Consider the following 27229-nt stretch of genomic DNA (forward strand, 5'->3'; position numbering starts at 1 on the left):
CAGGGAGCTGTATGACCTCTAGAGGGCGACAAAACACTAAATGCAGTTGAGGCGGAGATGACGAGGAAGAAGATGCCAAAACACTGTAAGGCCGTTTGAGTCGGCATTTAAACATCAATTGGTAATGCTCCAAATTTGCAACTTTGATAACATGTGCTGTTAAGGTAAGTTCATTTTCATTCATTAACCTTTCACGGTTTCGCATATATGTATATATATAATTTTTTTTTAACAATTACGAAACGCCAGCTTGATACCCATCAAAACACACAGCAACGTCATTATAAGCATTAAGTTATGATAACCAGATTAGTAAAACTAGTCTTTTTCTGTTAAGCTTGATCTTTTGTGTGTTTTAATAATGTATATTTACAGTATTCAAGTAAATTTGATATCAAATCGATATCTGCACACTGCACATTAGACGCCCATTATAAGCCATCGCCATGGTAACCACAGTTTCCTCTAAAGGCGTAGTGCATTGTTTTTTCTTCTTCTGTAAAACCATGTCAATTTAACATTGTAATTGTTTAATTTCTGATTTTAATGACAGTGGTGGCTGCTGTCAAGTTACCGCAATTTTACTGCAGTTTAGAAACAATGATCAAACACTAATCCATCTGTTTCAGAGACAGTTCACCCAAAAATGAACATTCTGTTACCCCCCCCCCCATATATATATATATATATATATATATATATATATATATATATATATATATATTTGTAGATCAGTGGTCATCCCTAATGTTCTTCCAAAATAAAATGACTTGTTTCTGTGGAAATTCGAAGACTATATTTTGATAAATGTCTAAGTGATTTTGTCCATACAATGGAAGTCAATGGGAACCACAGTTATTTGGTTGGTCAGTCTTTCCATTTCTCCCTCACAGAATCATGTAAACATCTGCAATGTCTCCACCAGAGCATCTCGAGATGAGCCCATGGGGCTTGTCTGAGTTTTTGGTCCAGAGGAGGCTGCTTGGTTTTGGGGCGCTACTGGCCTGGATGGTCTTGTTCCACCTGCTGGTCAACGTTTGGCTCCTCTGTGTCTTCACAAGCCTCTTAGTGGTCTTAGGTGGTTGGCTTGGTTCCCAGGCTGTCCTGGACTCAGACAGCGTTATTCATCTGGAGCGCTTTGCTAGGCTGGAGGAGATCCCGCATAATGCCGAGAGCGAGCAACAACTGGAAGATGAGATCCAGAAGACAGTTGCCAAGATCATACGTGACTTTGTCACCTCGTGGTACTGCACCATTTCCAGAGAAAAAGAGTTTGAGGATGAGGTGCACAATGCCATGATCTCCATTGCGATGGAGCTGAAGGGTCGAGCTGCAAGAGTTGACAGGAAAGCTTTATCCCAGAGGGTTTTAGACCTATCTGGATGCCACCTTCAGTGTTATTTGAGTGCCAAGGAAGCAGTTAAACATCAAGAGGTGAACAAAGATGGAGATCTCTGGGAGGCGTACAGCAAACTCTGCCCTCATCATCCCGCCCTTCAGAGCTCTGCTGTCGAGGTGAATTACGTACGGGCCATTGTAGACCTGCTTCTCCATGTTCTTGTACCTCCTCCACATTTAGAAACCAGAACAGGTCGATTTGTGGTGGGTGAACTTATCACATGCAATGTTCTGCTGCCTTTAATTGCAAAACTGTCCGACCCAGACTGGCTAAACATGTTGATTGTAAGCATCTTCAGTAAATCCAGTGAACCAGCCCCAGAGCCAGAACAAGTAGAAGTTCAAGCTCCACCACAAGTTGCATCTGATCAAGAAAACGCACTGAAAGAACTTGAAATTCCTTGCGTTCTGACCCTAAAAGTCACCCCAGAGACCCCCACAGCAATGGAAGCCCCAACGCCAGAACTTGCCGTTTACGATGTCATTGACTCCACTGATCTTTATTCTCCACACAACCTGGAGGAAGATGAGCTACGGTTGACTAAACCATTTCCATTGGGGTTTAGCCCCAGGGATTATCTGAGGCTCGACAAGTCCAATCCTTTCTATCAAGAAAACGACTCCGATTTGGATTCTCCTCTAACGGACTTCAAGCGAAGCTCCCTAGAATCACTGGTTCTGATTGGTTCAGAGGAGACCCTTTCAGAAAGACTGGCAGAATGCACCACTCCAGTTGATGCTGTGTTAGACCTCGAGGATGAACATTCAACATACACCAATACGACAGAGAAGGAGCTATCAGTACATTCCACCTGTGTGCCTGAGGAAGAAGCATCAAGCTTCTGCTCTCTCCCGCAGTTGGAGAAGAGCAACCCGAGTGCAGACCACCCAGGCCTGGTGAACCCCTGTGAGCTGGCTTTGACTGCACCCGTCCAGGATTCTTCCCCAGCTGGGATGGCATCCCTGGCACCTTTCAGCTTCGAGCCCCTTAGCAGCCCAGAGGGTCCGGTCATTATCCAGAACCTCCGCATCACTGGCACCATCACTGCCAAGGAGCACCGAGGCACTGGCTCACATCCCTACACTCTCTACACTGTAAAGGTGAATTGGTTCTCACAATTTAAGTTAGTTAAATTGTGGTTTAAGTTTACCAAAATTGGATGATGTTTGATATTTAATAGTTCAAACTCATTTCTCCAAATTTTACATTTAGTACTTTCTGTACCGGAAGTTTCTGACACCAAGACGAATTCCTTGTGTTTGTAAAAACAGTTGCCAATAATGCTGAGATTCTGAGATTACCTGTGCCTTCATGTAAAGCAGACTTCAAGTCTTCTTTAAAACATGACTTATTTTACTGTCAATTTTAATCTTTGACCAATTTGAAAATTAATATGATTTTTTATATCAATATATAATGTTAATATATTCAGAATTTCCATTTATCATTCTGTACATTATAATGTTTTGCTCCCTAAATTCATGTGAAACATTTAAAACAATCGATTGTAGTATGAAGGATTCATTTTTTTTTTTTATAAATTCACACAATACTGTATAGGGTTTTAATATTGTATACTTATTACATATGAACGATACTTTTAAATAAAATTAGATTTTAATAATAATTATTAGTTTTTTTTACTTCATATTTTAGAATTTTTCAATGAAACTATCGATATTAGTTTTAATTTCAGTGTTTAGACATAGAAATAATTATTATATATGACAGAATTTAAATTTTATTGGCCTTTTTCTGAAGTGCCTTGATTGTAATTTAATTCTCAACAGTATTTAATCTTAATTCTATCTAATTTAACAATTAGCACATCACACTATTCGTGGAAATTCCCAGTTTATTCTTCTTGGTTGTTTTGTAAAGCTTAAGTTGGTAATCGTAATCAAGGGGGCGGAGCAGAAAGTCATTATAATATGGTTACTTAATGATGTGTTTGTCTTGCAGTATGAGACAGCCATGGACACTGAGAATCCTGAAGCTCTGCAGCCCATGGCCTATCACACTGTCAACCGACGCTACAGCGAATTCCTCAACCTTCAGACCCGTTTGGAGGAGAAACCAGAGTTACGCAAGATTCTTAAAAGTGAGCAGAGCACAATAGTCCTGTCAGTTTAAAGCTTACCAAAGCACTGTTTTATTGGTTGTCTTGTTCTGGTTATTGTAGATGTGAAAGGACCAAAGAAAATATTTCCTGAGCTTCCATTTGGAAACATGGACAGTGACAAAGTCGAGGCCAGGAAAAGTCTTTTGGAAACATTCCTTAGAGTATGTTCTTTGAATTCCTTATATGTGTGTGTGTGTGTGTGTGTGTAAATTACATAAACCTGACTATATTAAATATTAGTATTCTATTCCACAAAACTTCTTTTAAATGTTTATTCACGTTTTCTTTTATTACAGCAACTTTGTGCTATTCCTGAAACGGCCAACAGTGAGGAAATGCAAGAATTTCTCGCTCTAAACACTGATGCAAGAATTGCCTTCGTGAAGAAGCCCTTCATTGTTTCACGCATAGACAGGGTAATTTTCAAAATGCACATTGTTTGTTTTGACTGAAGCACTTCTTTCACTTCTTTCGTGACATAATATGTGTCTTGGCAGATTGTGGTGAACGCTATAGTGGACACCCTGAAGACGGCCTTCCCTCGCTCAGAACCACAAAGCCCTACTGATGAAATTGACGGAGATCCTGATGGGAAACTGTCCACTGACAAGAAATCCAAGTATGGCAAGAAAGCTGCTTTTTTAAAGTTTGTTAGTCTGAATGTTTATAGCTGTTATTATTTTCCTGTATAACTAAAACACGTTTTTCTTTGTTTCATTTCTAGGTCTAGAATGAGGTTCTCTAGTAAAATTGCCCCTGCTCTCAATGTGTCAGACATGAAACCCAAAGTGATTTACTGCTTTGATGAAAGCAGCTCTGTAAGTAGCAGTCTTCAGTATCTGAGCCTTTTAAAGAGCACCATTAGAAGGAAGCAAACGAGAAATGGAAAATCTCTTCTGTTCATTTCCACTTTGATCTGCAATTTCCACTTAGTCTGCAATAGTCACTACTGGTCAGCAACACTGGGAAAACGCATTGATTTGTTGTTGTTTTTGAAGGTTTTCAATGGCTTCTCGTTAAATGAGTTTGAGAGCTTCATCTCAGACAAGGAGCGTTTAGAGGGTAAAGCAGGGTTTGATCCTGATGCAGAGAGAAGTGGAGGCCCAGGACCTAAAGGGGATATGAGAACATGCACATGTGCCAGAGCACAGCTACAGAATGCACCTGCCATCAGTGACTCTGGTAATGACTCTTGAATAATGGAGAAATCATTATAGTTAATATAATAATACATGAGCTCAACTCAATGACACATTAATCCAATCACCGCTGTTCTTTTCATAATAATAATTTTTTTTTCATGAATTTTAAATTATATTAGGATTATATTATTTTAAAATATGAAAATAATTAATAGTAATTTGATTGAAATACTGCGTTTTCACAGCCATAGAACAGGGGTGTCCAATCCTGTTCCTAGAGATCTACCTTTTCACAAAGTTCAGCTCCAACCCTGATCAAACACAACCAAACCAGCTAATTAAATATTCAGGAGTGCTTGATGATTACAGATCAGGGTTGGCACTGTACTGTGCTGGTAGGTAGATCTCCAAGAACCGGATTTGGCACCACTGCCATAGACGAAGCATTTTGGATTTCCCAAAGAAACTTTCAATGGACAATTCTTAAAAGAACCACTTTTTTTTCTCCTTGTGAAGAACATTTTAATAATCTGAAGAACCCTTTTCACTATGAAGAACCTCTTGTGCAATGGGATGTTAAAGGTTCTTCATGGAACCATTGATGCCAATTAAGAACTTTTATTTTATAAGAGTGTTGGGTCAGTAGGATTAATCTGCATTATTATGTAAATTAACTCTAGAGGGCAGCAGTGTACTTTCATAGTGTTCCTTAGTATCCCTTTGCCATTGACAAATACCAGCTCTTTATTTTTGCACAGGAAAAAAAAAATAAACATGAAAAATAAAAAGTAATTTCAAGCTGCGTTATATAAAAACAAGCGATTGGATATGTGTGTTTTCATATTGTGTTATTTTAGTTGTACCTGTGGACATGATGTGCTCTTATTCTAGGAATTATTTTACAAACACATTTTCAAAGATTCTGAACAATGTCTTTTCCAGCCATGACTGATGTCTTTGTATTGTGTACACAGCTAGTGAGACACCTCTATCTGACCAGGCCCTGAATATCCTGTGTGTGCTCATGAAGGATCAGTGGAGCTGGCTTTGCACAGAGAACATCCAGAGGACCATCAGAATGCTGTTTGGGACCCTCATTGAAAGGTGTGTCCACCCCACTGATATGACCAGTTCCCGGTGTAATTAATATTTAGTAGCTTCTTGAATTAATTTCAGATTAACATACCCAGTTTTGCAGTATTTGGATTAGATTTCAAAGCTGAACCAACTGTTGAATCATTTCTTCAATGCATTTCGAATTACATTCTTGATGTTTTATTTTAACGGTGGAAAACTGATCAAGCATAATTTAGTCATAATAGCACACAGAAAGTTCAACCCTGCCAAGCAAAAGCTCACTGCATTCACTCGTCTCTTTAATCAGCTGCTAAGAGATTTAGCACATCTCCGATCTGGAAAGAAGTGTTTTCAACTTAGTGCGTGCCATAAATCTAGACCTTATCTATAATTTTAAAAATACAAGTGTGAAGTAGGACATTAGGACATTTGTTAAAGTTTCGTTTGTGCAGATCAGCTAGTGCAGATCTATTGGCTGAAATCTCAAACATTTGTATCATGACTGGAACAGGATCTGAGGTAAGGCACAAGTCCAGTCTGTGCTGAAACGCTGCTGTCAATCAAACAATCGTGGGAGGGGCCTCCGACTGTGTTACGTCACACGGTCAGACGGCTCGATTTGAGAAAGGGGAAAACATTTACTGAGATTACAAAAAAAAAAAAAAAAAAAAACACTTGGTGGATTTTTATCGTTATAGGGTGGTTGTGTACACACACTGCCAACACACATTTCAGTTCAAACAACTTGTAAAAGTGCATGTAGGATTATATGACCCCTTTAAACTTCTGAACAGTAGTGTATAAATAATCCACCGAGGCTCAACAGGGCCTAAAGACAGACACGGCCGACAGATGGAGTGACTCGATGAGGTGTCACTGAAGGCATCACTCATTCTCTCTCCAAACTGTTGTACAATTGCGTGATCATTCTTATTTTTAACTATGAATATAAATACTTTATTAAACAAGTTCTGAGGTGGGGACCGATGACAACTTGATGTAGGAAGTGCGAACTGTGTGTTTTAAAGCTGTCAACAGGCGGCTTTCCCCCATCCTTTGCGAATTAATAACAGTCATGGGATGTCCCGCTGAGCCACCTTCAGTTTCAGTTTGTTGTTGAAGCTTTCTGCTCTGCTTTCATTAAAGTACTTGGTGTTTTTGCTACTCTGTTTAGCAATGACCGAATGTCTGGAGTGCAGATTTATCCTGTGGCACAGTAATGCAGAGAGGTTACAGAAACCTTGTGCTATAAAAGAGAGGGTTTTTTCTTGGTTTCTTTGAAACCATCCCATCCGTCCTTGAGGATTGAAGCTGAAAGGTCAGGCCTCACATTAAATAACACACGCAAGCCCTCAGCTCCATACGCATCTGTTTTGCAGATCCTTGGGTTGTGATGTCTAGCCATTTCAAATGACTCATTTGTGAGGCTTTGTATTAAACACCTGTCAGCTGACCAGCTCCCAGCCACGTTTGGCATGTTCAGCTCCAGCCACACAGATTTTGTGCTGATATAAATGCTATAAGCTATATAGAATCAGCAAAGCTTTGGCGAATCTTATTATTATTATTATTATTATTATTTTTTGTGATTCTGTGACTTTTTGGATTAATGACTGCTGTTCCTAAATGCTTCCACTTTCCCATAATCAGTGTTGCAAAGCATTGGTAGCACATCTTGATAGATAGCATTACTGTTTGTCATTGGACCAAATTGGACCAAACTAATGTTTATTGAAATCTGAACTGAATCCATGAAGTCTGGGGCAAGTTGCATAAAAGTATTAGACTGGTCTTACAAGTTAGTCATCTATTTTGTTCCTTTAAAGGAACACTCCACCGTTTTTTGAAATAGGGCTTATTCGCATTATTTCCTGCATTTAGATAGGTGGGCAAATGCATTTTTGTGTCAGTGCATGCATTGTTTTAGTTTGACTGGGTCAGCGTTAACTTAGCTTAGCACAATGAATGGAATCCTTTGTTGCCAGCTAGCATGGCCTGAGTAAAAGTGATCAAAAAATTAAAAAAACCCACCTAATTACTTCTTGTGGCCTGCGTATTCACAACGAGTACAAATAGCGATCCAGATTAACACTAGGCGATTTCCTAGGCAGATATTGACTTGGGACTATATTATGGGGAAGCACAGGTGAAGCACTGCTACTTTGGCGCAGAGGTATCACGCAACACATGAAAACATCAACTCTATGTGAATACAGGTATAATATGGGTCGATCTATACATGCGTCATGATTAAAATAATCACTTACTCTCTGGACAGCTGTCCATTTGGTCCATTCGGCGTGGGGCGTTTTTTCCAGTTCACTTTGTCACACCGGAAAAAAAAATCGAGTACTGCAGAATGGATCAGCGCCGTGAAATCCTCTGTAGATGTGACACGACTTCGGGCACGCTCATCTTGATCTGACGTGTTGAGCCTGGTCATCAACTCTCTACAGCACAGACACTCTATTTCCGTCGGTTATAGATTGGCATATTCCCCCACATTCACACCACCAGTTCATGTTGGCTCTCATCCTCACGTCCTCAGGCTGTTGAGCGATCTCAACCTCCTCCTCCTGTCGTTCTATTTCCAAAGCACGCAGCTCGTCTTCTGTAAACTCTGGTTCAAATAGGTATGGTTCTGGTTCTTGACTGTCTGAGAAGTCACCCTCTTCGTCTCTCTCAAAATCAGCCATGTTCATCGCCATTCGTGTACTGTAAGGAAAATAGCCAGGCAGCTACTATTCACGCCGGTATGTTGACAGAAGTCGTGGGATTTCATGTGTTGCGTGATTCTCTGCGCCGAAGTAGCAGTGCTTCGCCTAAGCAGCAGTGCTTCGCCTGTGCTTCCCCATAATATAGTCCCAAGTCAATATCTGCCTAGGAAATCGCCTAGTGTTAATCTGGATCGCTATTTGTACTCGCTGTGAATACGCAGGCCACAAGAAGTAATTAGGTGTTTTTTTTTTTTTTTTTTTGATCACTTTTACTCAGGCCATGCTAGCTGGCAACAAAGGATTCCATTCATTGTGCTAAGCTAAGTTAACGCTGACCCAGTCAAACTAAAACAATGCATGCACTGACACAAAAATGCATTTGCCCACCTATCTAAATGCAGGAAATAATGCGAATAAACCCTATTTCAAAAAACGGTGGAGTGTTCCTTTAAGACTATTCATAATTTTTTTGTTTTGTTTTTCTTTTATTCAGTTACATAAATGTAAAGATTAGTTAATTCCAAAAATAAGACTGATTACTTATTGGCTAACTGCTAGTTGGTCAAACTTGTACTTAAAAGGACACTATTTTAACATAAAGGCTTAGTTTATGTAACTTTTCTTGACAGATGACAGCATGTTTAGTTTTACCAATGAAATTAGCTTTGGGGCGGGATTTGCGGTACAAAGATTTGGGGGAAAACATCACGATGGTGTTCTGGATTGACTAACTTGGACTTGATGTTGTGTTTTTGCCAAAATCTTTTTTATTTTGTTCACAAAATATTATTTTGAGATCATAGTTTGAGATCAACCTCCTGCTCTCTCTCGTGAAGGCAAAAAAGAAGTGACTAAAACTGTAATTCATTGACTGGCCACTGGCTCGAAAAGGGAGTCCATCTCATAGGCTACTTTTACATGTACGCTTTTTGGTTCAATCGGACTGAATTATTTACGATTGATGAATCTGATTGTACCGTTTATATATCACAAGCTTAAAATCGGAATAGATTTTTTAGACATGCACACTCTGCTCAAATAGTGAAAAAAAGTGACATATAGATAATATTGAGTTTCTCACTGTTTGCACACAATAACCACTCCCCTACATGGTTTCTTTATTTGTTTTTAACAGCAGAATTATTTTGGAATTTATGGATAAATAAACATATAAACCGATGTACTGTGCTGCTCATATTTATCACATAAAAAAAAAAAAGCCCCTCCCTGTACCCAAAACGGGTTGCCTGTGGATGAAACAAGGCTGTCCTGCTCCACTTCACAGTTGCCGAGTGAAATGAGTTTTATAATGACAGGACATGCATTTATACAACACTTTCTTCAAAAGGAAGATATACTTGTTCCGTGCGTCATACATTACGTTATTTTTGCATCATACGCCATTTCTGCATCATTGCACATGTCCTTATGGTTTCATGGTTCAATCCGATCGAGTGTTTACATGCATGCTCAATCGTATTAGAAGACGAATAAACCACCCCCTTCAATCCGATGGAAATTTCATTCGGATTGAGCTCAATTAGATCGAGTATTATCATATAAAGTGTTTATATGAATGTTTTTCAATCCGATTGAGCTGTCAATCCGATTACAAACGGATTATTTGGGTGCATGTAAACGTAGCCATAGACTCCCCATGTTTAAATGTCCAACTTTACAGCAGGAAAAAAACTGGTTTACAGTCTGGTTCTGGTTTAGGTCTATATAGCTAATTTTGGCCTTTGTGACAACTGTAAGGGGGGTGAATTTTTTTTATAACTCATCTGTTTAAATTATATTAAGCCTTAAACTTCTGCATAATTAATGGAGCCGCCACTTGAGTGACAGGTGCATTGCCGTTGCCAGCTCCGCCCACTTTCAAAAACGCTCTTTGGAAACAAATATTACGTCCAGGTTTTATACAGTCTATGGTAGTTATGGTAACAAACTAGAGAAACATAAGTGATGACCGTTTAGTATGTAATCACAGTCCCTTTGTAGAGCTTCTGAAGGCACATTTACGTAAAGAGGTTTTGTATTTGGTAAGATTAATACTACTGCCAATTTGTGCACGCACCTTGTTTACAGGCCTTACATATATTACTTTCGAAAACAGGATAATTCTTGGACAATTCCCTATCAGTGTTTTTCCTGGAAGTATGTACAAAAAACATGTTTTTATTCTGTTCATTTATACACAAATTCAATTTTAGTAATGTTGGTTTAAATAATATTGGTTTTTGGTAATGAACTGCAGAATTTATGGCACAATTAAGCAGAATTAAATAATCATATTTTTTCATTGCTGGAAAGATTTTATAATCTGTCCAAGTCACCAGGACTCAGGGTAAAATAAGAAATGTTTGGTTTTATCAGCATTCGATACATTTCTTTATGGTTTGTTATGTTTTGAACCCTGTTAAGTTATTTTAAGAAAAATGATTTAGCATTTATTAATGAATAACTTTTAACCATTTTATATATGCTGTATATTAATAGAAAATAAATAAAACCGACATAAGTGTCCCACATTTTGATAACAGGGTGCAAAAATTTCAAACCTTGTATTAAATAAATTCAAATACAATATTTAGTTTGATTTCATGAGGCAGACAACCATAATTTTTTTGAAGGTAAAACATCTCCCTATGAACTGCCCCATCACACTTGCCTAGAACTCTCTAGTAATCCTTAAGATCTTGATTAGATGGTTCAGGGTGTACTGAAGCTACAGTCTGCAGCAGGGGTTGGCAAACTACTGCACGGATAATCGCTGGCACGCGAGCAATTGGAAAAACTGAATATTGGTGTACATTTTGAGGTAATAACTTATCATAGTCATACAGCCAGTTAGGAGCTATAAATACTATTAAAGTGTGAGAATTAACTTGTGCTATTCTATGGATATGCACACGACTACTGAGATGGCCAATCAAATCAAAGTAGGTGGGGTTTACTGTTCACAGAAGCAGAGAGCGAGAGAAGATGAAGCTGCAAATCATTTAATATTAGTCGACTTTCAACGATACGTTTACCTCGAGTTGACTCCGAGTATTCCATTTGTTGTTAGTTGTAATGTAAAATAAAGCTTGCATGTCAGCGGGAATCTTACAGCTCATATATTATTCTCAAGTATTTACAGATGCAGCGTTTTGACTGAACCACGTCTGCTGGACGAGATGAGAACACATTTTTAAAATTTTCTGGGTCTTGAAAGTGTTTGTGATATATTTGGTTCTTTCTTTACTGCAAAATGCTCACTCTGCCTGGAAGCGATTAAATCTGCCCTAACGTTTCATTCATGTCATGTATATTCTATTTGTTTACCTGCATGTCATGTGACCATTCATTTAATTATTATTAATGATACTTATTAATGATATTATTTTTAATATTAATGAAATATTATTAATGATACTTTAACTATTTTTAATTATTTTAAATAGAAAAAGTAAATATATTAGGTGAAAGAGATTCAGATGATGACAACAACAACAACAAAGTTTGGGAATCCCTGCAAATATGAAATATGTAAACAAATAATAACATGAATGCATTTTAATGTGTTTCAAAAACAAAACCCTTTCAAAGACATGGTAATAGATGGTTAAATAACCTATAGAGTAATAAAAAAAAAGCGTTTATCAGTAAAGGTCCATGATGCATTTTTTAAATGTTGAGAAAATGCTTCTTGAAATTGAAATAGTTTTTGTAAATCCAGTTTGCTGTGTAATTACAGTATAGCCAACTGAATAGTGACTGTCCACAAAACTGGAGACTTTTTGAGTGTATAAGCGGTAAGCTGTTTTAGAAAGGAACATTTAAAAGTTATGAATGATCTATTGCTAGTTAATACGTAATCATTCAATCAATAAAATAGTACCTGCATTTGCAGAGGGAAACGCCATTTCCAAATGGAAATGTACACATTCTGCTACACGATCCTCAGGCATGCTTTTTTACAAAGTGATCCAGATTGAAAACAAAAGGACATAGATGAAATATTGTTGCTTTTATTAGCAATAAATCAATCATCACTTCAGGAAAGTCAGACTTCTTATTATACGGCCACGAGACATGAGTTCATTGCAGTTATACCACTCTGGCGCCTGATGAGAATTATTTTTAAATATATGCCTGTGCCCTTGATAACAGTGATAGAATGTTAACTGCGATCAAGATTAACCACCATATTGATCCCTAACTTTAGCCCACTGCTCGGAAATGACTGCGAAACATGCACCTGCTTTGACTTCTGACTCCTGAGACAAACAGACAACCTGTCTGTTCTTATATAACATGTGGGACTGATTCTTGTGGCACTTACACACCTGCCTGTAATTTTCGAGCGGACTTAAAGACCTTGATTATCTGGCTCAGGTGTGTTGCATTAGAGTTGGATCTTGCGGTGTCTGCTGTCAAATGCTGTTTGACGGTTTCAAGAAGTTATAGAAATACTTTTCATCTTTTGATTGGCTGTTCTAAAATTAACATAAATGTGTTCTTATGGAGTATTGATCCACAGTATGTTGTGATGGATGTTTTACCGGACATGTTCATGATCAGATCAGTTACTAATATTGATAATACATTATACTTAATGGATGTGTTCCATCATGAAAGGAATGGTTCACACTAAAACTTATATACCATTATTGATAATAATGAGAAATGGTTCTTGAGCAGCAAATTTGCATATTAGAATGATCTCTGTAGGATCATGTGACTGATAACTGGAGTAAACAAGCTGAAAATTCAGCTTGTTTGACCTCAAAAGACTAAATTACATTTATTTTAAATTGTTATAATATTTCTGTTTACTATTGTTTTCACTGGTTTCCTGAATAAATGCAGCTTTATTGAGCATTCTTTCAAAAACATACAGTTAAAACCAGATATTTACATACACTTAAGAAAAAAAACACAAAAACTTTTATTTCTTTACTGTCATACATTAAACCAGAGTAAACTTTTTCTGTTTTAGATCAATAAATATTAACATATTTTTTGCATTTGTTAAATGTCAGAATTCAGCGAGGGAGTACTTTTATGTATTTTTTTTTATCACTTTCATCAAAATCAGAAGTATACATACACTAAGTTTAATGTGTCTTTAAACAAAAAAAGAAAACTCCAGATGATACCATTCTGAGCTTAAGAACCTTTTGATAGGTTAATTGATTCCATTTGAGTTAACTGGTGGCACACCTGTGGCTGCATATAAAGGCACACCTTAAACACAGAGCCTCTTTCTTTGACATCATGGGAAAATCAAGAGAAATCAACCAAGCAATCAGAAAAGGAATTGTGGACCTCCACAAGTGTGGCTCATCCTTAGGTGCAATTTCCAGATGCCTGAAGGTCCCACGTTTATTTCAATAATATAAGGACAACAACAAACAAGTTAAAGTCAAGTTCAGCTCTCTTCTAATGGTGCCTGTGCAATCAGTCAAGCATCCCTAACTAAGCAAGCCAAAGGCGACAGAGGCAAGGAACCAAAACTACACTGGTGACCGAAATGGACAAAAAACCTTGGGAGAAACCAGGTTTAGTCAAGGGGCCAGTTTTCCTAGACAGACGGGAACCAGCACGGTGTGGTTTAATTCCAGATTGCAACACAGGTCAGATTGTGAAAAGGACTTCCCCTGCACTTCTCCCATGGTCCCATGGCCTTGTTCGGATGGCCGTCTAGTTGACGTGGTCTTCGCAGGGAATCTTTCTTTAAGGCTCATCTAGTTGACATGATCACCGCTGACATTCAGGGATGTAGGTGCTGGTCCACTGTCTGGACTGGATACAGACACCTTGAAGAATGAATGAGACAAATATTAGCGTAGATGCCATTCTTTTTAAGATGTAATGAGTACATCAGGTGTTTTGGGAAGTGTTCTTGGTTCTGGTTGACCTAATTAATGCAGCCTAAAAATTCTTTAACAGATTTTAGAAATGCGATAGTGTGTTATGTGTATGCCAGGGTTAAAGAGATTGGCCTTTAATCTACGTAGATTTAATTTGACAGAATGTGTCTGTCACCCGAACAACACTAGGTAGATTGTTCCATAGTTTGGCGCTAAATAGGAAAAAGATCTGCTGCCCGCAGTTGATTTTGAAAGTGAAATCCTGTTTGTTGACTTCAGCTCTGCCTTTAACACTATCATTCCAAACCTTCTCCTGTCCAAACTAACTTAGCTCTCCGTGCCCATCTCAAAAACTTTTTAAAATAAGTTGAGCTCAAAACTTAATTTCAGTCAACAGCAAGTGTTTGAAATAACTTACAAGGCAGAAATTATTATTATTTTTTTCTAAACTATGCGAAAGATGCATTCTAGGCATTAAAGTTACCATAGTAAACATGGTAAATGCGACCAGTTGAAGAAAGCTTCTTATTCCCTATCACAATTGTGTATTTATTTAGTAACATATTGTATCTGTCATAAGTCTCGTCTCAAGAGTTTAGCTCCACGTAGCCCATGTCATAAAAATATAATAATGGTTTTTGTTCGGGAGCTTTTATCAAAATATAAAAATGATAATTCTTTATAAATGTGATGTATATAAGCTACTGTGACTACAAATAAACAGAAACAGACTCAACTGAATAAGCTATGTTCATAACGCTTTATCTCTGTGTGATTCATTTTCAATCTTGATAAATTATTTCATTATGATCAATGTATCACTTATTATAGTAAAACAAAAGCCCCGCCCCACTCGTATAAAGCACTAGCTCACACTGGCCCGACAGTGGAAAAGCGGCTAATGACTGCACATCTAAAGACCCCTCTGTCAAGCTCCTGAAGTTTGCAGACGACACCAAACTTATCGGCCTCATTTAACAATGTTTATTAGTTTTAACAAGTTAGTTTTTGGTTATAAGTTATAATTATAATTATAATTTCTGCACAGGAGAGGTTTTTCATTAATTTATTTAAAAAAAAAAAAAATTGGCTATCGGCCAATATGAATTAAATAATATCTGCATATAGAATATCAACAAATATATATATATTATATTGCATCTGTAATCATTGTTAGTTGATACTTTGTTTAAAGTTAAAGAAATATACAATGATACAATTAACATTAATTTAACAACATCAAATGTAACATAAAACCCTAATGAACATAACTGAAAATAAAAAAATAAAAAGAAACATAAATTAAGGGAACCTAATGTTGACCTATTAACAGTTTTTCTTTAGCATTTTTACCAACTTTTGCTGTTAAAATCGCAACAGCACAAAATCTGTTCATTGTAGTATAAATGCACCTCTATCTGGTGGAACTGGTGAGTCAGAAATGTTGCAAAATATTTTAAACAAGTCAATAAAAAAATGGAAAAGCACATGACATGGAAACAAGATAATTTCCAAGTCACTGATTGATTATTCCTTGGAGTACAGTTGAATCATTGATTAAGAAATGGAAAGTGACCGTGTAAGAAGGAAACTGCGTAAGGAGCCCACAAAGAGATCAGTGACAACTCTGAAGAGTTATTGGCTTCAGTGGCCAAGATTATAGAAACTGCTTACAACTACTGCCTCACTAGTCACAGCTTAATGAATGAGTGACAGAGTGGAAAGCCACTGTTAAAAAAATGTCATGTGACATCTCGGCTACTGTTTCAAATAGGCATGTGGGAGACTCTGAAGCCAGCTGTCCTGTGGTCTTTTTTGCCATCAGACTACATGGCATGTCTGGTGTAAGCCAAACATCATCAGAAACACATCATCCCAACTGTGAAGCGTGGTGGCGGTGGTGGCATCATGTTGTTCAGATGATGCTTTTCAGCAGGTCCAAGATAGATTTAGAGAGTAAATAAACAGGGGAATCATGAAGGAAAACGTTCACATCAGTTTTTCCAAGTTTATGTGAGATGCAGATCAGACAAGGCTCTGAATGGAATATATTTATCATGTTTATATTTTTGGAGTGTCAGAAGACATGAAGGTTCACATTAAAATCTGAAAAGGGTAGTGTAAACTTAATTGGCTCCAGTGAGCTCCAGGCCCCCTTGTTTTCCACTCCTGTTTGCTTGAGAAATGTCTTCCCCCTCAAAAGCTACACGTCTCCATCAAAGGCCGTGCCAGACCACATAAACTGCCCTTTATAATGGCAGTATAAATGGAATAAAATGCTCCCCTTGTTGTTTTGGAACAGCTAGCTTTTGTTCCATCACCTTACATCAGAGCTTCTGGAGAATCGCATACATCCTCAGTCAGAAGCTCTGTTAGAACTGCAGACTGACTTAGTACTCTTGTTTGGGCAGCAAGCTAGAATTTTGGATGACACCTTTATACAAAGGCACTTTTCATGTCATTCAAGGAAATAAAAACCTATAAAAACTATTAAACTGACGTAAAATGTATTAAACCTACTGTAGGGTCTAAAAATATCATTTTGTCATGGAACAGAATAGCAATCCTATTTGAAAACATTGGGGTTTGATGTTTTTGTACTATTGTAGACCTTTTTTGTCCATTTAAAGGGTAATTTCACCCAAAAATGAAAATTAGCCCATAAATTACTTACATTGGATATGGATATTTATTTTCAAATAGGGATATTTTTCTTACAAAAATGCATCGATTTGCTACAGGAGGCCTTTGTTCACCATCCAGAGCTGTGTGAGATGCTTTTATTATGGATGGGCACTTTTTATTTTGCTTATTTCCGACTGATGCACTGCAACACCCACTGAGTGCCATTAAATGGTTTGAAAGATCAAAGATATATATATTTTTTTAAATATAACTCTGACTGGTTTCGTCTGAAAGAAGAAAGTCATATACATCTAGGATGCCTTGAGGGTGAGTAATTCATGGGCTAATTTTCATTTTTGAGTGACCCAACCCATTAAGTGCATAGAAAATCTATGCATTAGTAGACATAGACAGGCAATGCAAATGAAACTTTGTCATGTTGTTTCTAGGTCACTGAAATTTGACCATAATTGTTGTTTAATGACCACTAGGAAACGCATCATTCTGATTGAGAGTATAAAGGGAGCTATGCTAGACACATAGCCATGAAGTGAAGCAGACTTTGGCTTCCACATGCTTTCACAAGCACTGTATTCCCTCTGTCAAAAAACATAAGAAATATGCATTTTGGACTGAAACCCCCACTGGGAACAAGCTGTATGTCCAGATTCTGAGTATTTAGAAAATGAAATATTGGTTAACTGACTTTTATTTGCCACTGAGTAAGTGATATATGACATTAAGAGATTCTCTGCATCTTAGGCTCTGTCACCACGTAGCATTAGTGGCACTTCAGAGAGTCAGGACTAAAATAAACCAGCTATGTAATTGAAGAGCAGGACCAATTTAAATCATTGACGCAGGAAATTCCTGGGTCCACTTCACATAGTATTCATGAGAGAAGAAAAGTCTCAGGTGAAAGCACTTGTTTTCCCAGTTGCGTTTATGATTAGAGCCCTAATGGTGCTGTATATTTTATAGCACTATGAATTTGCGTGGTTTTTCGTCACTTGTTTCACCCATAAATTTTCTTGACCAGTCACTTATTTTTTTTATTATTATGTGAATAATATTTCTCTGCTACATTAAATCATCTGCATAGAAGACACACAACATCTTTTTATATTTTTATTATTATTCTTTGGAAATAATTATAAGCAACAATTCAAAAACAGTTCACACAGACAGACCATGTTTTTTACATTTCACTCCACTAATTTTTCATATGTTTTTCTATGCAAGCATGCACAGGTGTGAATAACCATTTTACTTGTGTCTTTTGCATCTTCTTGTGCATGACACAGCATTTCAAAAATGGGATCAAGGTAAAAGTAGTTTAACTTGGAAAGAAAACAACATCTCTTGACCTTGTGGGTCATTAATTATATATATATATATATATATATATATATATATATATATATATATATATATATATATATATATATATATATATATATATATTAGTGGTGGGCCGTTATCGGCATTAATGTGCTGCGTTTATGTGAGACTCTTATCGGCGATAATCTATTTTCAAAGTTGGGTTGAGAGCTGGGTCTATACAAAGCAAGCTATGATGACTTTCACCTTGATATTTCATATAACCGACTGACTGAGGGCTGCCTAAAAAGACGCTCAGGACAGTTGACGGGCCACTGCTGCGCATCGTCACGAAAGCTTATCTTTTTCACGTGTTTTTAAGCCGTACCGCTTGTCGATTTAAACATTAAAGCATCCAAACACAAGACGCGGGAAAGCTGAACAGAGTAACTCTCGCTGTGTTCGGTTCGGAGAGAGAGAGCCGTGTATCACGGACAGCGACACTGAATCGAGCTCTCTTCTGCGAAGTTCTCCTCGAAGTCCCTCCTGCACCTGAATGGACAAATACAAATCGTAATTTGAACCAACAAAAAGGTGTGAAAGAGCCCAATTCAGTCCTCGCGGTGTTTTGGTGTTCAGGGCTCACGCAGAGAAAGGCGTCTCAAAACACTTGAACATCGAATTTGCTTATTTTTGCTCTTGTGCCGACAAATACATACAAAATATGTCAAAATATCCACCTTGGAAATTATGCTCGAAAAAACTGTCAGTTATTTCTTAAGTGAAAGTAAACAGTTGAGGAAAAATGGGATTATGATTATATTGGATGCGTTCATCGTTTCTTAAAGTGACCGCGCATAATTTAGCTACTAGCTGCTGTAATGTTATTCCAAGAAAATGCTACTTTGTAGTTTTAACAGTCAAACCAAAAATTATTCAGACACCAGATAACAGCAAAACTGTAATAATGTTAGAAATGTGTCTGAATAAATGTAAGTTTGATTGTATATTTCATTTTTACATTGAAGTCTATCCAGTGCTATTTTACATTTAATTATTTGGTTTCTGTACCTTGACACCTACAAACTTGAAAAAAACTTAAACATTGTGTAAATAGCACAAATAAATAAAAATAAACGAACATACAAATTAAACAATTTCAAACAGTGCCCACTGGTACAACCTTTACCAGCTACGACAATTCGAAGCCATTTTAATCTAGATTAATTTCAAAATCACAGTGCGATTAATCTAGATTAAAAATATGTATCTATGCCCACCTCTTATATATATATATATATATATATATATATATATATATATATATATATATATATATATATATATATATATAATATTAATTTAGCTAGTTACCCAGGCAACATTACTTGTTTTCATTAGTGCCCCTATTTTGAATATTGTCAAAATATTAACAAACACTGTAATAGTGTTTCGATGATAATAAAATGACACTGGATTGATCGTAATTATTTTTTATTATTTTTTATTTTTTATTTTTGTATCTTAATAGCCTCTCATAAAAAATTTTCACATCTTTTTTTCAGTTTCATTTGTTAAGATGACTGTCTGCCAAAATGATTATTATTAAGATCAAATGGTCTCATTCACAGTAATGTTATGCAGTCCCTAAGTTAACTGTAATTTCTTCAGCATAAAGTAGCCAAAAGTAATTTTGCATTGATACTCTGAAAGATTTTTTAGTATAAACTATATCCAGATGAGGCCCGTCAGATATTTTAATTGGAATAGACAAAGTACATTACAGTGGCACATGTGAACTGCGACTTGCTGAGGGACATCTGTGAAAGATGAAGTCCAAATGCATGATGTTCTCTTTGACTTTCCTTTTCCTTTTGGTAGACTTTTCGAATATATTTTAATCACTCATGGTTTGTAGCATGTTTTGTGCTGTTTGCATGCAGCACATCATCACAGTCCAATTCACCAGCAATCCTGACAAACACATGGTCACAAGACAATGTTCTGAATGCTTCTGATAGCATCCTATTAAATAGTTGTTATTGGCCTGCAGGTGGCTGGAGGTGGGTGTGGTTAACCTAACCTGTACGCAGTATTGGGTGGTTTATCTGCGGGTGCTTCAGGAGGCCATCTGGCCTGGAGGAAGTCTGCCAGCTCAACCCAGACCCCATTGCAGCCAGCAGCAGAAACAGGAGAGCAGACAGCAGGCTCTGCAGTGCCTTATGAAACTACTGCCAGGTGAGACATCACATAATATGTACTGATAAACTATTGTTCAATAGTTTGGAGATGTTTTTTTAAAGAAATTAATGCTTTTATTCAGCAAAGACGCATTAAATTCATACAAAGTGACAGCAAAGACATTTGTAATTTAACTAAAATTTATATTTAAAATGAATGGTCTCACCTTCTATTTAGCGAAGATAAAAATACAATAAAAACAGTAAAATTGTAAAATATTATCACAAATAGAAAACAGTAAATTGTGATATTTCAAAATATTACTGTTTTTATTGTATTTTTTCTAAGATAAATGTAACCTTGGTGAGCATGAGAGACTGCAAAAATGAACTAAAACTGAACTAAACTAGTTAACTAAAACCATAAAAAAAGTTTCTTAAAGAGTTTTAACTTCTGAGTGAACATTTTTGATTCAAAATTCTTTTTAGCATTTGGTTTTGGATGGAATGAGTAAAATTAGAGCTTGGAAAAAAAAGCTTGCAAATTTCGCAATCAAGCTTGCTTTGGAAAATTGAAAATAGTGATTCGGACAAGCAGCTGTTTAGTAACACGACATCATTGCTCAGGAGATGAATCAATGAATCAAAACATAAACAAGAGAAGTTCAGGGGAAACAGAAAATGCCTGTTCTTCATCAGTAGTTTGGTGCAGTCCAGCACATCTCTTTGTTCCTTGACCGAGTTTGTTGTGTGCTTCTGTGGTTTTACAGATCTGATGTCTGATATTCTGGGGTCTGAGAAGTACAAGATGTCTTGGCAGATGGTTGTTGATTCTTTTCAGGACCCCACAATAAACAGGTGTGTTTAAATACTAAACAGATGGAGAATCAGCATTACAGTCACTTAAATGAAATATGTCACACTCCAACATTCCTATTTACATATTTGTGACCCTGGACCACAAAACCAGTCTTAAGTGTCTATTTATATAATAATATACAATTTATAAATAATCTTTCCATTGATGTATGGTTTACTATAATCGGACAATTTTGGCAGAGATACAACTGTTTGAAAATCTTTAATCTGAGGGTACAAAAATATCAAAACACTGAGAAAATCTCCTTTGAAGTTGTCCAAATGAATTATTAGCAATGCATATTACTAATCGAAAATTAAGTTTTTACATATTTACGGTAGGAAATGTACAAAATACCTTAATGGAACATGATCTTTGCTTAATATCCTTATGATTTTTGGCATAAAATAAAAATTGAACATTTTGACCCATAGATTGTTTTTTTTTGGCCATTGCTAAAAATATACCCCAGCGATTTAAGGCTGGTTTTGTGGTCTAGGGTCACATTTATGAGGTTAATAAGATTGATTGGAAATTCCATATAGTTTTAAAAATAGTAGCATTTTGAGTGTTTTTAACTGTATGTGGCTGTAAAAGTGCATTAATATGTAATGAGGCCAGCAGACAGGGCCTAGTGAACATGTGGCTTTAATGGTCAGGTTGTAATTTACTTACATCATCTTGTTATGGCACAATAAAGTAAGCGATGCTGATAAAAGAAAGCAAAAAATGTGTTTTCAATAGATAAATTGCTGTGCACGGTTATCAGGGTGCCTCGTGATATCTTTGTAGACTATTATTAACACCGTTGGATGCATGATTTATTCTCACCGGCTTGGATTTCAAGAGAGCTGCTCTTTGATTTAGTAGAACATGCTGTAGTCTGCTGTAAATGTCCAGATGAAGCAGATGCTGTTACAATCACTTACACATTGACATAGTATCCTTTGCTTTATGAGCTGTGACCTTAGCAGACAGTATACAGAGGAGAGACGGCAACAAGGACGTCCAAATCCAGTGTCTGCGTAACATTCTGTCCACTAAGAAACCTTAATTTGGTTGGATTTTGAAGGCAGCACAGGTGCATCATTCACTACTTTGGGACTCTTGATGGAAACCATACACTCTGAATGAGGGGTTAATTTGTGATGTCCATCTTTTCCATTTTATGAACTTACAACTCCATTTCTATCATGAAATAAATGTTTTTGTTACTCTGCTTTTGTTACATGCTTTTAAAGTACACATGAAATCAAAACTTGATAATATTTATTCTGTTAACCTGCCAGTGATGATTATGAAAGGATATACCTGTAATCTGTTGCTATTGTAACAAACACAATTTCATGCGCATCGTGCTCTTATTTTAGTGCAGTTGTTAAGTTTCATAAATTTTAACAGTGTTAAGTTAAACTTTTATATATCATTCAGTGGTTCTATTTAGAGATCAGTGATGTGCATGAATTTTAGACACTTTTTCATGTTTTTACTCAGTCCATTTAATAAATTCATATCCTTGAATAAGCCATTCATAACTTCTGATATGACCAGTTTCAGGGGCAGCCAAAATTTAAAAAACATCACATTTTGACTTATTCCTAACTCTAACCAGATCCGAAAATCTCTCAGCCACTTCAGTCAAATACTGAAATAAACCTTATAAAGTATAATCTATTTATATTAAATGAATATATTAAATTGGTATCTTCTCTACGGAGCCCCTAAAGGGTCATTGTGGTGGAAAAAAATCGGAGTGAGTGAAAAAGTTTGGGGTGGGAGGAAAAATATATATTTTTGATTTTTTTTGCATTCTCTCGCAAAACTTTTGCGCTCTCTCGCAAAGATATTTGCGTTCTCTGACAGAACTTTTGCTTTCCCTCACAAAACATTTGTGTTTTCTCCCAAAGATATTTGCATTCTCTCGCAAAACCAGCTGAGCTCAGACAAACACTTCCTGTTTACTTCACAGATTGATAAAGAAAATGCAGCTTAATGAAGACAGTTATGAAAAAAAGACCAAAAATGATATAGAATTTATAAAAATATATATTCTGTTTGCGTGCAAACATAATTGCATAAGCGTTTTGATTCCCCATAGAAAACGCACTTAACGAGGCATAATATAAGAAAAAAATTATATTGTATTGAAAATATAGGCTTCTACAGGCAATCAACACTGTAATCAATTAAGCCAGTGGTTTTTAAACCTTTTGACGGTTTTAAATGGGGGAGAAACTATGTATTATGGCTATTTGCTTTACTGATAGCTATTAATAAGGTTATTAAAGAGCCAGTAAGATGAAAATTCTAACCTTCCTATCACTGTTTATAAGTCCTGTACATTAGGTTTAAATCCATCCAAGGTTAAAAAACATTGTCATTTTGTCAAAATATCATTTTAAAATTACCTCAATTCTCAGAGATCCCCAAACGGTTTGCGCGAAGCTGTTCAGTTCAATTCAGTTTCCTTAAACCCCACCTTTCGGTAGCATACTGTGTTCTGATTGGTCAACTAACATAGTCAGGTTTGATTGGTTGTTCCGCACACACCTCCACTGTAAACTATGCGTTAGCTTCTGTTTGGGGTGAATTATGTCTTATTCCTCTCACCGCGAAGCAAACAGTAAAATAAAAAACTTGAACAGTCTCGTTGCTTTTTCTTCTGTGTGGGTGTATTCAAGCCGCGTGCTTCAGTTTGAATCTGAATAGTGCGTTCAGCGCGGGGGCGTGGTCACGAAGGGAGACATGAAAAACAGACATCGCGTTGTTTTCATATGGATTACTTTATCACAGAATATCTGTTTTCGGCAGCATTTGTTTAGTTTTAAAGTAGACCTGTCTATTACTCTCTCATGTCTCTTCGTTGAGTATTCACGGAGTTACACTTCATTTTAATGACGTGTTTGTACATGACGATCAGCACAAACAAAGGCTGCAGACAGCACATATACTGATAAGACGCTCGGGAGAAAACAGACACATAACTTCATAATCATACTTGCTCGTTGTCCTAAATAAAGTTGGTAATGAACCATATTTTATGGCTAAACGCTTTGAAAATCCCGCTGTACTCACCGAGATTAGAAAAGCAGTCATCAGTGAAATGTTGTGAACACAACAAAAGGGATCTGTTGTACTGCTCTGGTATTGTGGTGAAAATGAATTTTAGCCATTGGTTCTTCTGATCTTCATTCTTTGGCAGTGAAAATAAAACACACTGTCTCCTCGACATGATGCTCTCACACCAAGCAGAGCGTCTGTGTGGGGGGTGGGGCAGGTCAGAGTTCAGTTTCTCTCAAGACGGTAGGCGGAGATTATTATGCAAAGTGTTCCTAGTGACGTACATAGAGATGGGCAAAAGATTTGAAATCTATAACGACTCGTTTCAGCGATTCAGAGTCGACTCCTTACTTTAGAAGCCAATAACTTTATAAATCGTGTACTTTTTGGTTTAATTATTTGCACATTGTTTACACAGATGGACAGGGCTATTCTGGGCTATTCTGCTTGTCTGTCTGCTTTAATAATATGGTGTGTAATCTGTGTACTGAATTATTCATCCAGTTTTTAACAAACGTTCGTAGTCATGGGAAGAAGGAGGCGGGAAGACTGTCGAACAGAACCAAAACACAAAATAAAGTCTGAGCCTGGTCCTCTCTCATCCAACACTGTCATCAGTCCCTCTTTCAGTTCTCCTTTTGAGGTCCTAAACGGGACTCGAGACTGGTGAATGGCCAGGTGCTCCACCGGCCTCGCTCCGTTCCCATGGCTCTCGTCACATAGTGTTTTACATTAAGCGTTTTAGTATGTTCCAAAACCGTGCTTTAATAAGCATGCACTGAATATTTCATCCAAGTTCAAAACAAAACTCTATGAACTGCTCCATTGTGAACTTTTGGACCTGTATGAAACACTACAAGCTGTAAAGTAAACAGGAAGTGTTTGTCCGAACGCAAATATCTTTGCGAGAGAACGCAAAAGTTTTGCGAGGGACTGCACATTTTCTTCAGAGAACGCAAACGTTTTGCGAGAGAACCAGAAAATCTAAAAAATAATTTTCCCCACCACAATGACCCCTTTAGGGGCCCGTACTTCTCTGATACACATTTTATGAACATTATTGAGCCGATTCTTTTCAATCCGCTGGAATTTTCTTCAAAACTTTGCTTAGAATTTTTGAAATTGCAAAGTAATGTCTTCCCATGGGTCTTGATAATACAGTTTGTGTGTTCAGGATGTAGCTGTGCTTGTGACCTCCTGTGACTGTTTATATTTTGCAGGCATCTTGTGTACTGCATCTGGGATCTGCTTATCGAGTTTCTTGTCCCTGAGGCATCTGATGGGGACTTTCAGAAAACACTTCTGCACAGCCTGTCCAAAAACGCTGAGAAGCTGCCACCATAAGTGTGCTGGGGTGGACTGGACTCTTAAAATCACTTGCCTGCATACATGCGTGTCTCATACAAACATGTGATAGGTTAAAATATTAGGTGGAAATACAGGCAGGAACATGTGATCAAGAAAGTGTGGATTTGGATTGATGACAGCCTGTGTCTGGCACTGATTTGCTCTCCCTGTTTCTGGGACACACTGCGCAGATCCGTGCAGGCATTGATTAATGGCCACCTGTTTTGTGTTTTATCAAACCACAAGTCCAATCTCTAAAGCCTGAAATACCGGATCTGATTTAGTCGCAAGTTCTCCAACTTTTATCCACCTTGTTCCCACTTCAGCTTTGGACAAAGCTCTTACAGATGGACTGCGCAGATCATTTCTGCCACTTCCTATTATGTGTTTCCGGCCTCTCAGTCTTGATATACCTTGAGTTTACACACATTCCCTTCTTGTGCACTTGTGCAATCGATAATTTTGCTTCACACCTTCTTCAGAGATGCTTTAGAGGCTGTATCGGCCTTATCTCTAAGATGAAGCCTATTTTTCCACAAGATTCCTCTTTAAGTATGAAATTCGTCACATCTGCGTCTGGTGTCACAGTAAGGCTGTAAATGCATTGTGTGCTATCAGCTAGCTTGTGAAGCCTTTAAATGTAATGTCTCTATCCACAGCCTCTAATTAAGGGGTTTGATGCTGACATAAAGCCTTTACAGAAAAAAGGTCATATTGATTCAGCAAAAACGGCCAGTTTTTTCCTGTATCACCTTTTTTTTGTGTAATATTATTATTTCTTTTGATGTTTTGATGTTTTTTTTTCTTATAGTGGAAGTAAGTAGTCATCAAAACTGTTACCAACACTATAAAATGTATTTTGTGTTTTGCAAGAAAAAAATAAGTCATACAGGTTTGGATAACATTTTTGGGTGAATTACTCATTTTAAATGTATTTATTTATTTCGATGTGCAATACAAAGCAGCTGAGGTCTAAAAACAAATAATAGAGAATTTCATGGTTCTGGTTTGGGGTTTGTGTATTTTCTTAGAATTCTAGCACAATGAAATTGTATTAATTGCCTTAATGTGTATAAATCATTTAAATTAGTAAAAAAAAAAAAAAGCTATCAAATTGATGCACATCTAACTCAAAGTCTGAAGAAAAAAAACAGCCTTGTCATTCCTTTCAAAAATCTTAAAAGTATTACTGTCAAATTTTGTTTTTACATTAATATGTCATCTAGTCACAATTCCGCTTGCACAAACTACCTAGTTGTTGCATAAAATGGTCCTGTCCTTTCCGTGCGTGATGGTGTGAGCCTTGTGTCACTGCATGCAGATTTAGATTCAAAGTTTTGCACTGTGAACCCTGTTGCCCAGTATAAAGTACAGTAGCTTTATGGCTTTGTTACACTCTACTTGTGCTTAAAGCGCTGAATGTTGCACTATTTGTAATTTTGTGAGTGATTTGGCCATTTATGTTGTAGGCCTCGTGTGGTTCTGCTGTATACTGAAGTAACATTATAAAGCAGTTGATATTG

General features: G+C 36.9%; 1 protein-coding gene across 1 annotated transcript; it reads left to right on the top strand.

The window, feature by feature from the left end:
* The first annotated feature begins 32 nt into the window (after window positions 1-32).
* On the top strand, window positions 33-27229 carry snx19b (sorting nexin 19b). Its single transcript, XM_026226144.1, has 12 exons — window positions 33-164; window positions 894-2499; window positions 3362-3500; window positions 3582-3682; window positions 3818-3937; window positions 4019-4140; window positions 4246-4339; window positions 4520-4703; window positions 5638-5767; window positions 20314-20498; window positions 21211-21298; window positions 25580-27229. Exons 2-12 carry the CDS (start codon window positions 913-915, stop codon window positions 25701-25703), a joined length of 2874 nt encoding a protein of 957 aa, XP_026081929.1. The 5' UTR covers window positions 33-164; window positions 894-912; the 3' UTR covers window positions 25704-27229.

This window comes from Carassius auratus, chromosome 40, assembly GCF_003368295.1.
Source record: "Carassius auratus strain Wakin chromosome 40, ASM336829v1, whole genome shotgun sequence".
NCBI classification, from domain to species: Eukaryota; Metazoa; Chordata; class Actinopteri; order Cypriniformes; family Cyprinidae; genus Carassius; species Carassius auratus.

Bases quoted from the DNA above. Each gene is read 5' to 3' on its own strand.
- snx19b (XM_026226144.1), top strand. From the start codon at position 913: ATGTCTCCACCAGAGCATCTCGAGATGAGCCCATGGGGCTTGTCTGAG. The intron at 3,501-3,581 runs GTGAGCAGAGCA...TGGTTATTGTAG, and splicing joins GTTACGCAAGATTCTTAAAA to ATGTGAAAGGACCAAAGAAA. The intron at 4,340-4,519 runs GTAAGTAGCAGT...TTGTTTTTGAAG, and splicing joins GCTTTGATGAAAGCAGCTCT to GTTTTCAATGGCTTCTCGTT.